Here is a 12,313-nt window from a genome sequence, read left to right on the forward strand (position 1 = left end):
AATTTTTTTTATCGTATTCATACAATAACCTTTTTTTTTTTTTTGAACTTGATGTTAGACCGATATCATCATTTTCTTAAAATTTTCATTTAAAAAGATTGCAAATATAACTTTGTCGTTTTCATCTTTCAAGTTCCCTAATTTTTGAATAAACTAAATTTTAACCATAAACCCATAATCAATTTCAGTTTATACATAAACCTAAATCCATAATCAATTCCAGTTTAGACATAAACCCTAAATCTCTTATCAATTACAATTTCCAATTTACATTATCCAAATATCCAATATAAATCTTAATCAATCTTTCAAATATTCAATTGCCCATAAACATCTCCAAATTGATACTTTATATAAACAAATTAACAATCACAACTTTCGATAAAAGTAGAAAAATACCTAAATTGAACAAGTAGAAGTCAAACTGTGGAAGAGGGACTAAGAGAACACCGGCCATCAGCTACTTGCCTGCGGCATGGAGGTCGAGTGACCGAAGGAACAATGAACCACGGTTTTATTTGGTTTGAGCTTTAATTTGGTTGGACTTTAAACTTTGGTTGGGCTTTGATTGGTGTTAACTTTTAGTTTGATTGAGCTTTAAACAAATAGGGGTAACGTTATATTTTTTTGGGAGTAACGAAATACGAAAATCGACTCAAAAATAAATAAATTTACACTACCGACGAAAAGTTGAAGGGTAACGAAAGTTACCCCTAATTATTAACTAGGTCTAGGGGCGGACCCAAATAGTATGGATCAAGGTATACCAATGTTTTCTTAAAATTTACTAGAAGCGGTATATTAATTTTTTTAAAAACCCTATAAAAATTAGAACTTGAAACCCATATTAATAAAGTTGAACTAGTTTAACTGGTTTGATGGAAACTCTCCTGCTTTTCCTTTTAAATGTACCAGCCTATTAGGCTATGTTTATGTTGTTTTTTTCAAATCATGTTCAATATTACTTTATTAGGCTATGTTTCTGTTGTTTTTGTAAATCATATTCAATATTAGCTTAATTAACTTTTGTCTAAAAGCCTTTGAACGTTGTACTATAGAGTTTTGTCCAGTACACAAAGTGTAGTTCTAAACTTCTATTTCATTATTATTTTCCAAAACTTAATACACATAGTCTTGTATTATTAACGATGATGTTAGGTTGTGACTTAGGTTGTTAAAAACTTGAATTTTAGAGCTAATTATACAAGGATTATTGAAAAGGAAGTTTTGAGCCATCATCTTCTTTCAAGTAATACTCATAAGAAAATTGATTTGGAAGATCTTTCATGGGATCTCTCCGAACAAAAACCAATTTCATCTTATCATGTTAACCAAAGAGATAAAATTATATGAATGATACTTGTATTTATTATATGAAAAGAGAGGTATTTGCATTCGTTTTCAAAACACGAAAAGTCATACATAATTTGTAGTGTTTTTTTTTCTCGTTTCGAATAACATCATATTTTATGTGTTTTATTATAATATTGTTTTATTATGTCCTTCGCCTCAACTCGACCCGAACAACAACCGACCCGAAATTTTTGAAAATCGAAAAAATGGGACCCATTGTCCAAAAATCCTAGGTCAGCCGGGATGGAAACACATGTAGGGCCCACCATGTGTTTACCTCTTCCATTAAATTTTATCTTATAAAAACTTAGGAAGGCGGCAAAGCCAACACCCCCAAATGACAACGCCCCAGTTACAATTCCGACGTAAAACAATTTTTTGCCCTTAGGCGCCATCCCCTTAATGCCTTGCTCTCCTTTGATTGATGAGTTCCACTTCAAACTCATCAATTATATGCAAACACACACATACATGTTTATTTACTTTTTATTTTTCTTTTTAGTTAAATCAAGTAAAACTACAACGCACTAATAAAGAATGAGTCATTTAATAATTCACTATATACATGATAATGATGTGATGTTTTAACCAATTCTTGCTAGTTAAACAACAACACACACCTTATGATTTTATATTAGTATATAATTAATCTTTTATAAGTTAAAATCCTTTACTACAACTTTAAAAATGAAATGGTTTATTAAAAATAATTTCGATAAATGCATGTTCGAAGTTAGATACATAAATAAACTAAAAATAACAATATTAATGAAATTCCGTCTATAATATATCATTTATTCTGTTTGAATAAAAAAGAAAAGGCCTTTTGTGTGAGTGATTCGGATTCTATTTTAATTAAATATAATACAAGTCTAAAAACCTTTGTTGCATGCATGTGCCATAGACATCTCTTTCTCTCTCTTTCTTTCTTTCTTTCTTTCATTCAACACAAAAGGATGCACGTACAACCGTAGATTTATTTTTTATTTTTTTATTTTTAATACCATTTTACAGATTGATTGATCTCTAAAAAGCCATATTCAATTCATGGCCTTTTTTCCTTCTAAATGGAAGACACCAAAAGCACCACCTTTCTTCCTACCAAGGTTGTTGTCTTCCTTCGTCCTATTGTTTTCATTTATATATAAAATCCAAAATATTGTCATTTTTATTATTATTTATAATTTATGTGTTTACAGGGCACATATTTGAGGCCCAAGATCTTGCAACACATCTATAATGAAGTTTGTGATGTAACTTTTGGACAACATTTGCATTGTGTGATAAAATAATTTAATTGTTAGGCGATATACAAATTTCTCATATGGAAACAAGGCTGCCACCGGCTAAAAAGATGGCGAAGCAGATGATGGGAAAACGGGATGATTCGCCTTTGCATACAGCAGCCCGGGCTGGGGATATTAACGCGATAATGAATATTTTAGGTGACTGTTACAGCGAGGAAGAGCTGATTTCGTTGTTGTCGAAACAGAATTATGCCGGTGAACCGCCGCTTTATGTGGCCGCCGAATTTGGTCATGTTGATTTGGTTAGGCTTTTGATTGATCAATGTGATATTGCAACTGCTAGCATTAAAGCTAATAATGGTTTTGATGCTCTTCATATTGCTGCTAAACAAGGAGATTTAGGTAATCAAATCATTCTTTTTTGTTATTAATTTAACCACTAAACACATTAGTTATACACCACTAACGTTTCATACGAGTCATATGGCTTACGGGTCGTATGATATACAAAAATTGATCGTACAAATAGTATGATGTGTTTAATTAATTGACACATAATATAGCTCGCATGACCTTTTTCGTCTTATCATATGACCTGTATGATGTGATATGCAGTAATATACAGTTTTGTTGGTGATGTCTCTTTAGCATCACTCTTGTTTTAAAACTATTGTATTTCTTTTGATTTACAGAGGTGGTAAAAGTTTTAATGGAAGCGTACCCGGAGTTAGCGATGACGGTGGATACATCGAACACCACGGCGTTGCACACAGCGGCCGTGCAAGGAAACTTTGACGTGACGAACTATTTGTTGGATTTAGAGAGTAGTTTGGCATCCATAGCGAGAAGTAACGGGAAAACGGCGCTACATTCGTCTTCAAGAAACGGGCATCTTCAAGTGGTGAAGGCTCTTTTGGAGAAGGCACCTGGGATAGCGGCAAGGACCGATAAGAAGGGGCAGACCGCCCTTCACATGGCGGCCAAAGGGCTAAGGCATGAGGTGGTTGAGGAGCTGATCAAGGCAGATCCATCGTTGATTAATATGATCGATGCTAAGGGAAATACCGCTTTGCATATAGCGGCCCGCAAAGGCCGAGCGCAGGTAAAAGAATAAAGTTTTAATTTATTTTTATCTAATGGTGACATTTAAGACATCAATGAGTGCATCTGATTTCTTATGTGGTTTTGAACATCAAATGCACTTGGTGCACTCTTTAAGTGCACCTGACATCTTAAATGTGCATTTATGACGTAAGATGCAATGGGCTATAAGGATTGTTAGTTTCTGTTTTCTCACAATTATTATTTAATGTTTTTTGTAGATTGTTAAGGTGCTACTAGCGCGTAGCGAAACCAACACAAAAGTCGTGAATAGGTCGAACGAGACCGCCTTTGACACGGCCCATAAAATGGGCCATCCCCACATTGGATCCATCTTACAAGAACACGGTGTCCCAAGTGCGCGGGTCCTAAAACCTCCAACGACTCCAACAGGAGAGCTAAAGCAAACCGTGAGCGACATAAAGCTTGAGGTCCACCACCAATTAGAACACACGCGCCAAACTCAAAGGCGGGTCCAAGGCATTGCAAAACACCTCAATAAAATGCATGCCGAGGGACTCAACAATGCGATAACCTCTACCACCGTGGTGGCAGTTTTGATCGCTACTGTAGCCTTTGCTGCAATCTTTACAGTCCCGGGCCAATATGCAGATGACCGAAATAACATACCCAATGGATTCTCCCTAGGTGAGGCGAATATAGCCCCACAACCACTGTTTATAGTCTTTTTTGTTTTCGACTCGGTGGCTCTATTTATTTCGTTAGCAGTGGTTGTAGTTCAGACATCCGTGGTGGTTATAGAAAGCAAAGCAAAGAAGCAAATGATGGCTATAATAAACAAGCTAATGTGGTTAGCTTGTGTGCTTGTGTCGGTGGCATTTTTGGCACTCGCGTTCATTGTGGTGGGGGAACGTGAGAAATGGCTAGCGGTTTGTGTGACCATTATAGGAACAACGATAATGGTCACGACCTTGGGTTTAATGTGTTACTGGGTAATCATGCATAGGATCGAAAGTAAGAATATGAGAAGACTAAGAAAAAACTTGACGTCAAATGGCAGAAGTAGGTCGAGGTCAAGGTCTACAACATGGTCAATGTCTGTACTTTCAGATCCGGATGTGATTAATACTGAATTCAAGAAAATGTATGCAATTTAAAGAAAAAAAAATACAAAAATCTTATCAATCTTGTTTAAATTTCATCCTAATTGTAGCAACAATAGAATAAATGTAGTAATGAAGTGTAAGTAAATGGACTTGGATACAACTAAAATGGCCCGGTACCATACCCGTACCAACGACACCTATCCCGAATTTTCAGATCCCGATTTTCTTAAATACTTGGTATAGCTACCGGTTTTCTTAAAAACTTAGTACTAGTACCGGTACCCGGTACTATTTGCTCATCCCTACAATTTATAATACGAGTAACAATTTCATTTTCAAACACTAAAACTTGCCTGCATATGGCAATGACAAAAGTTGTAAAAAATTGCTTAATACTGTTCAATATCAATTTTAAAAAAGACACTAGAATGATATTCATAATGAACAAGTGAATAACTCATATTACAAAGGATTAGGCAACAGGAACCTAATCCTAAACCTGAAACCTGACTACCATAACCAATGAACTATCAACAAACTTTACATGTGAAATTGTCAATGTTGAGGTAGCGTCGGTCTTTTTTCCAACATCTCGTAGTAGACCACAAAATTCTCCTGCAATGCGACATAAAAACAGGTTGACACTTTAAAAACAACCGAAAAAAGTTATTAGACTTAACATGTGCCACAAACTTGTTTCTACCTTGCGTATTGTTTCCCATGTGTTTGGATCAAAACAAACATATGATCCTCTCTCATATGTATTTGTCTTAACAAGAGGCTCCATGTTTGCTGCCCGCATAAACCACAATCTATGCTCCCGGTGGTAGAACCACCCTCTGTTATACCTGCAACAATTGGGTCAAACAGGTAAAACAAACTGGGTCAGCTGGTCAAAAGCTGCTAAAGCACATAGCCTCCTAAATCTTTTATTCATAAAAGACGAACTCAAATAAATGAGCATTTGTAACTAGATAACTTACAGCTCATTTGCAGCATACAACTGGGCTTCATCCTTTGGCATGCTGCATAATGCAATAACGAGAAATGCATTTTTAGTTGTTGACAAAGTAAAATCACCAAATGGAATTATTAAAACTCAAATTACCTGTAAAATATATAGAATAAAGTATTTAACTGGAACTTCGACAAATAGCCTTGCTGCAAATATACCAATAAATATTTAAACACACTAGAATTTACACTAAAAATGTGGAAGAAATAAATTATTTTTGATATGGCAATTTTGACTAATCACCCAACCATCCATTTTGCAACGTCATCAATACCAGCATTTGACTCACATTAAGAACAGGCGGTTGTTTGGCAAAATAACATTGTGGGACGGTAAATTCTGGAGGTCCTTTGGTAGGTTCATCCAGCCATGGGGAACCAAACGTCTTGTAAAGATTTTCAGGAGAATTTAAGTTGAGACCAAGTGTTGTCAAATCGATTCCGAGTGCAAGAGACGTTAAATCAGGATCACTCATCCTAATTACACTTAACAATCCAAGTAACCCAAATCGATCTGGGGCGGTTTGTGGGCCCTGCATTGACTTCATTCCTAGATCCCTATAAGATTGACTGGCAGAAAAAATTTGCTGTAATCGAAATTGAGATTGATTTTGTTGCTGTTGATGCTGTTGGATAAGTTGGTCATATGAACCGACACTCGAGACAGTGTTTGGAGAGTTCAATGGTCAGCCAACACTTGGCGATCCAACGCCCTAAAAAAATTTCAAATTCAAGTATATATTATATTACACCACTTTAAGAAATGTAAAGTTAAAACTTAAACAAATCGTGATCAAGCAAGGAAACCTGTGAGTGATAAGATGAATGTGATCCTCGAAACATATCTGAACCGTGCAAATGATCTTGATTATTTACAGATGGAATATGTTGTGGTTGTGACCGATGTGATGAAAATGTTCCTCCTAAATTGAATCCAGAAGATCTTCCGATCTGCATATGGACCATGGACTTATTATGGAACCTCGAAAACCAGAAAACACGAGGCCCGTAAACGGACCAAACGTTCAGTGAACTGTTCGCGGTAAGTTCATTTATCTTCGTTCATTTAATAAACAAACAAACAAACATGAACACAACTTTTTGTTCATTTAACACAATTTTTTGTTAATTTAACTAAACGAAAGAACATGAGCACATGTTCCATTCGTTAATTAACCTTGGTAAACATTCATTCATTTACATTCATTTATATTCATTCATTTATGTTCGTTCATTTACGTTGGTTTATATTTGTTCACTTGTGTCCATTCCTTTACACGTATTCATTCAAATTCATTTATTACCAATATTAATTTCAAATTAATTTGGTTTTCATATGTTAAAACCCTTAAGTCCAAATTGAAATCAGTTTGATATCTATGTAAAGTTTTAAAATGTTGGATATAATTGTAAAGTGGTGGTATTTTAGACTATAATTTGGATATTCACATTTACTTTTTTAACTATTGTTCGTTTACGTTCTTGACTTCTTACATTTGTGTTCATTTATGTTCGCGAACCATTCATTTATAATATTAACGAACAAAACAAACAAGCATGAAAACGTTCATTTTCTTAGCAAACGAACAAACAATAAAATCTGTTCGTTTAAGTGTCCGTTCATTTGTTCTGTCAAAGTTAAACAAACAAACAAACAGAAACAAGCCCCATTTGTGTTCCCTCGATTTGTATATAGGTCTATATAGGTGGCAATTTTGACCCAGATCCAAAACTCAGGGTTGTGTTCAATCTCAACGGGTCAAAAGTCGCCCAAAGTGTATCGATAAAAACCCCAAAAAAAAGGAGCCAAGTGTTTTGGATCAACCCCACCAGCTTTGACCCGTTGACAACCCACCAGTATTACCATCTTTACCCAAAAGTGGCACTCACAGAGAAATGTGGAGATTGCATCATGGACACATTGTTGCCATGAAGCTGATCCTTTTGGTGCAGATCCATAGAATAATCAGCATTGCCACCTAAATAATAATATCTAAAATCCAGTCAAGAACATGAGGTGTCAAGTTCTAAAAAATGCCCAAAAAATCACATTTGATACAATGTGCAATCACCTTTAAAACCTGGTAAAGCGGGAAAATCTTCATTCTGGATGCTGAATTCTTGGTTTTGCTGAACAATAGGACTAACACCAAGACCTTGTTTCCTTAATGAACCTGAAATTGTAATGAATAATAAAGTAAACACCAGAAATAAATATGATGACATATATAACTCCAGATTTACCAATTTGCCCTTGGGCTCCTCCAGATGAACTAGGACAACTGCTCAATTGAGGGAAGTCATTTATATCAAAAGGTGAACCGTCATTGTTATTCAAATCGCTTAGCATTCCCATTGAGTTTTGAACATGATTTTGAGAAAGTGGTCCACCTGAATGATATGAATTTCCAAACATAGACATAACCTGTGGGGAAGCTGCATTTATAAATCATTAAAAAACTGAATTGAAGATACATTATTTGTATGAAAATATATGAGAAAGGTACCTTGTTGAAGCATACCACCCATTAATCTATTTGATCCCTGCATGCCTAAATTTCCTGCACTGCTATTAGTATTTAGATTTAATCGAGAAGTAAGGCCGGGAATTGATAAACCACCACCAGAACTTAAGCTTCTTCCAATGCTACTGCTGCCGCCACCGCCGCCATTGTTTCCAGTTGAGCTGGTGATCCGGGAACCCAGACTTCCCAAAACCGGTGTCACTCCGACTCCCGTAATAGAATTACGGTTACTGATTGGTGCAGAGGTAGGTAGGATTCCAGGAATTGAACCACTGATTGCATTTGCGCCACTACTAAACCCAGGGTTTCCAACAACACTCATTCCACTTCTATTGTTCAGCGCTGAATGAGTATGTGAATTGCCATGTGCTATCTGGAACAAATGACAGTGAGATATATCATCAACTTTCAGATTTGATTAATATTTTTGAGATTTTATAGAATAGATGTTATTTCGACAAAAAGTTTAAATAACTATGAAACTTTACTGGATCGTGGTTTGGTTGTTAGTGATCACATTGATGATAAGCTCACAAAATATAAACTAACAAGTGATGAAAATATACCAATAAAACAAGTTTGTCTGCAGAGACAAATCTAGTGTTTCAAACTTTGATCTTAAAATTGAGCTTATAAGATGACACCAAGTTCAATAAGTTGTTAAACTTATGTTAATAGTTATTTAATAAAACAATACTGAAAAAGTACCTGAGAAAGAGCAACAGGCATATTGTTTGATGTAAATCTTCCAGCAGAAAGGTTTCCACTTTGTTGTTGAAGCCCGCTTGAAGGTACATTAGCAGTTGTTGAATTTCTTGATCCAAGTGTAGCCACCATATTGGCAATGTTGAAACTTCCATGTAAGTTATGGAGCCCTTGAAGAGATCCTATAAAGTATAAACAGAACTACTCATGTAAGATATTTGCATATCATAATGCCAAAATGGTGTGACAATGCATGCCCGCTTACATATAAAAGTTTCCATATAGTTTTACATATAAGAAATAATAATCAGTAGAGCTCACTAACCACTTTGATGAAAAACAGGGGAAGGTGCACCAGATTGAGTTGAGAAAGATGCAGAAAATGGTCGCCCAGTGTTGTCTTGAAGATTTGAAGCTGGCACGGTCAGAGATGACTGCAGCAAAAAAGTATAATAAATTGATTATAACCAAAAACAGAACATATCCAAACAAAAAAAGACTAGAATGTGGGCTATGTGAAAGATGTTCCAATACATTATTAAGTAACCCTGACATTGCAAAAATGCCAAAATGTCATGCAGAAAACTACGCCTTCTTCTGAAAATTTCAATTTCGAAGCTTTCACAGTGCTTTATTAGCCTATTATCTGAAAAGAAGAAGATCAAAGGAGCAGGTTAGAAAACTATTAAAAAAAGTAAGAAACAACTAATATACAAACAGATGCATATATGGATCATGTAACATGATATTCAACTTTTGAATGATGAAAACAAATGTCACAGGGGTGCTATAAACAATATTCCTGTTTTGAAGTGTATCCCATATTAGTGAAGCTCCTATAGCCCTAAACCCTAAACCAAGGTGCTCATCTGTTATCAGATATTGTACAATACAAAACAAAGCATAATAACATATGCCTTAGATAGGACCATAGTTATCAAATGTGTTAAGCGCACTCAAGGCGCATAGGCCTCGCCTAGGGCCAAGGCGCAAAAAAAGCGAGGCCCTGATGAAAAATAAGCACACTTAAATAAAACATTTAAAATATATTATGTATATGAAAAATAATACTATTCTTCAAATAAAATAAACAAAAGCTATTATATAACATTTAATATCATCTAATCAGTACCAAAAGTTCTAAAATAGTCAAGATTCAAACGTGATCCCAAAACTTGAATAATAAAATGTATCAATATAATGCCTTTGCCTTCTCCTAGATCTCATGTTCTTGGCATAGACAATGCCGAAGCGCTCGCCTAGGAACTAAAAGCGCATTCACTGAGCCTCGCCTGAAAAATGGGCCTAGGAGCAAGAAGCAAGGGCTTTTAATAACTACGGATAGGACTTGCTTATAACGCGTTCTCTTTCTTGTAACAAATAAAAAGCCCATCTGGTTTGAGATGTAAATGGCCGACGCATGATAACCACTAATATATCTTATATCACGTGACATCTAGAAATGGTTAAGAACTATGGTCAGAAATGGTAAAACAATTTCCGACACTCATTTCATTAACCAAGCATGGTCATGATATAATAAAATACATCAAGAAATAAGTGTACAATTGGCTTCAGATTCAATCAGAAGTTAAAAATAAGCTTAAACCTAGTTAAGCATTGATTCTACATTTCTTACATCAATAGAAACAAGCATCCTGTTCTTTCATTTCATAAATCACAGTTAACGAAAACTCTCAAATTTAATAGGTAAAGCAAATAAAATATATATACACAGCAAGTAGAGTGTCTAATCATGGCAAATGGCCACATTTTTTTACTACTTATTTGGGGGAATAATAAAACCCTAGGTCGTAGGAAAATGAAACTCGCATGTATAAGAAAGAGATTACCTGAGGGTAAATGGATCTGTCAAAGCTTCAAGTGAGATGTGTGTGTGTGTGTGTGTGTGTGTGTGTGTTTTCAATTCAAAGGTGATAACGAGGGATCCAACACGAAGAAAAGACAAGGCCAGGCTTCCAATATTATTTTTTTTGTTGCATATCAGGAAGTATAGGGGTCAACATGTAATAATTTGAAATAAAAGAGCTTGTTTGTAATTCTTGTAAGTAGGGAGGGTTATTCTTGTAACTACTCTAGCAGACTTTGTTAGTTTTAGTTAGTTAGTTAGTTAGTTAGTTAGTTAGTTAGTTAGGTCGTGTACTCACTAACACCCATTATAGTAAAACTCATTGCCCATTACAGTAAAACCCGGTTAGAATCGGATTCAAACTTAAGACCTTCTTATCTCTAGCCTAAATTTCTACTTCCTCTCCAACATTAAGTTTTTTAAAGGGATTTATACAAGATTAAACAACATTAATCCATCTACCCTAAAATGGTAACAAACAACAAAAGCCTTTATTACTGTTTTCATGAGTTCACTTAATGACTGAAAGTAAAGGTAATGAAATATTACTCTATATTTCCCTTTATTTATTTGATTTTCTTTACTTTAATGAAACTCGGGAACATACATTTTGTTTTTTCTTTTCCTTAATGAAACTCTGGAACACAACAATTTGTTTCCATCCATCCATTTCCTTCACTTCCCCTCCTTATGTTATGTGGAGGTAGGGTACTAATCCATTAAGAATGAGGAGACAACCCCTCCGTGACCATGAATAACCAACGGCAAGGAACCGCAAAAAATATAGCCAAACACAATCACCCGCGGGGAAGAATACCTTCCGCGGAAAAACACGTAACTCGTCCGCGGGAGGATACACAAGTCTTCCGCAGGATGAACACTTAGTAATCTACAATGAAAGGAGAAAGACAGGAAGACTTTTCGTGACCAAGCACAGGAGCACTTGATAGAGAAGGGAGAGCCAGTCATAGGCTGAGCTCTCGTACTATCCATCAACGCACGATGGACCAATGAAAAAGCGCCTGCGCGATACCTACCCACGACAAGGACTTCCATAGGCCAACAAGACAACCAATCCGGAGCCAACATCATGCACAGCCATAAGAATAAAAGGTTTCATTGAGTGGGACAAATGGTCCAATCATCCTTCTCCCTCTTTCGGCTATAAATACCAAGGGTAGAACAACAGTAAAAGGATCTGATCTCCTCTCATTTTCTTAAAGAATACTAATCACTTACCATACTGATTCTCACGTCAGCTAGTGGTTACGAGAAGCCCCCCCCCCCTATTCCCATTCTCGTAGCGAGCTCACAGCGTTTTGTTTTGCATGCCTACATCTGTCGGAGACTTGAATAGTTGTCGTTACATTCATCGGAAAACATCAAACTAAGCCCATTGGGGGTTAGACTGGGTATTAATCCACTCTTGGG

At 35.7% G+C, this 12,313-nt stretch overlaps 1 protein-coding gene, 1 non-coding gene and 1 pseudogene across 3 annotated transcripts; 2 read left to right on the forward strand and 1 right to left on the reverse strand.

Moving 5' to 3' along the window:
• The first annotated feature begins 2,536 nt into the window (after positions 1 to 2,536).
• Positions 2,537 to 4,819, forward strand: LOC143604967 (ankyrin repeat-containing protein At5g02620-like). Its single transcript, XM_077081266.1, has 3 exons — positions 2,537 to 3,002; positions 3,293 to 3,702; positions 3,923 to 4,819. Exons 1-3 carry the CDS (start codon positions 2,678 to 2,680, stop codon positions 4,817 to 4,819), a joined length of 1,632 nt encoding a protein of 543 aa, XP_076937381.1. The 5' UTR covers positions 2,537 to 2,677.
• A 320-nt stretch (positions 4,820 to 5,139) lies between these two features.
• On the reverse strand, positions 5,140 to 9,605 carry LOC143604961 (putative NOT transcription complex subunit VIP2; annotated as a pseudogene). The gene is made up of 13 exons (XR_013148401.1): positions 9,547 to 9,605; positions 9,338 to 9,446; positions 9,016 to 9,194; positions 8,290 to 8,680; positions 8,027 to 8,218; positions 7,855 to 7,956; positions 7,673 to 7,761; positions 6,590 to 6,733; positions 6,073 to 6,495; positions 5,877 to 5,929; positions 5,752 to 5,793; positions 5,472 to 5,616; positions 5,140 to 5,383 (listed from the first exon to the last, which is right to left on the reverse strand). The product of XR_013148401.1 is annotated as a putative NOT transcription complex subunit VIP2 (transcript).
• LOC143604969 (small nucleolar RNA snoR35) lies at positions 9,338 to 9,418 on the forward strand. The gene has a single exon (XR_013148404.1). It is a non-coding gene; the product is annotated as a small nucleolar RNA snoR35 (small nucleolar RNA).
• Positions 9,606 to 12,313: the final 2,708 nt, after the last annotated feature.

This window comes from Bidens hawaiensis, unplaced genomic scaffold (assembly GCF_021521415.1).
Source record: "Bidens hawaiensis isolate Kalapana, Puna unplaced genomic scaffold, B.hawaiensis_p1.1 tig00067459_1, whole genome shotgun sequence".
Classification (NCBI taxonomy): domain Eukaryota; kingdom Viridiplantae; phylum Streptophyta; class Magnoliopsida; order Asterales; family Asteraceae; genus Bidens; species Bidens hawaiensis.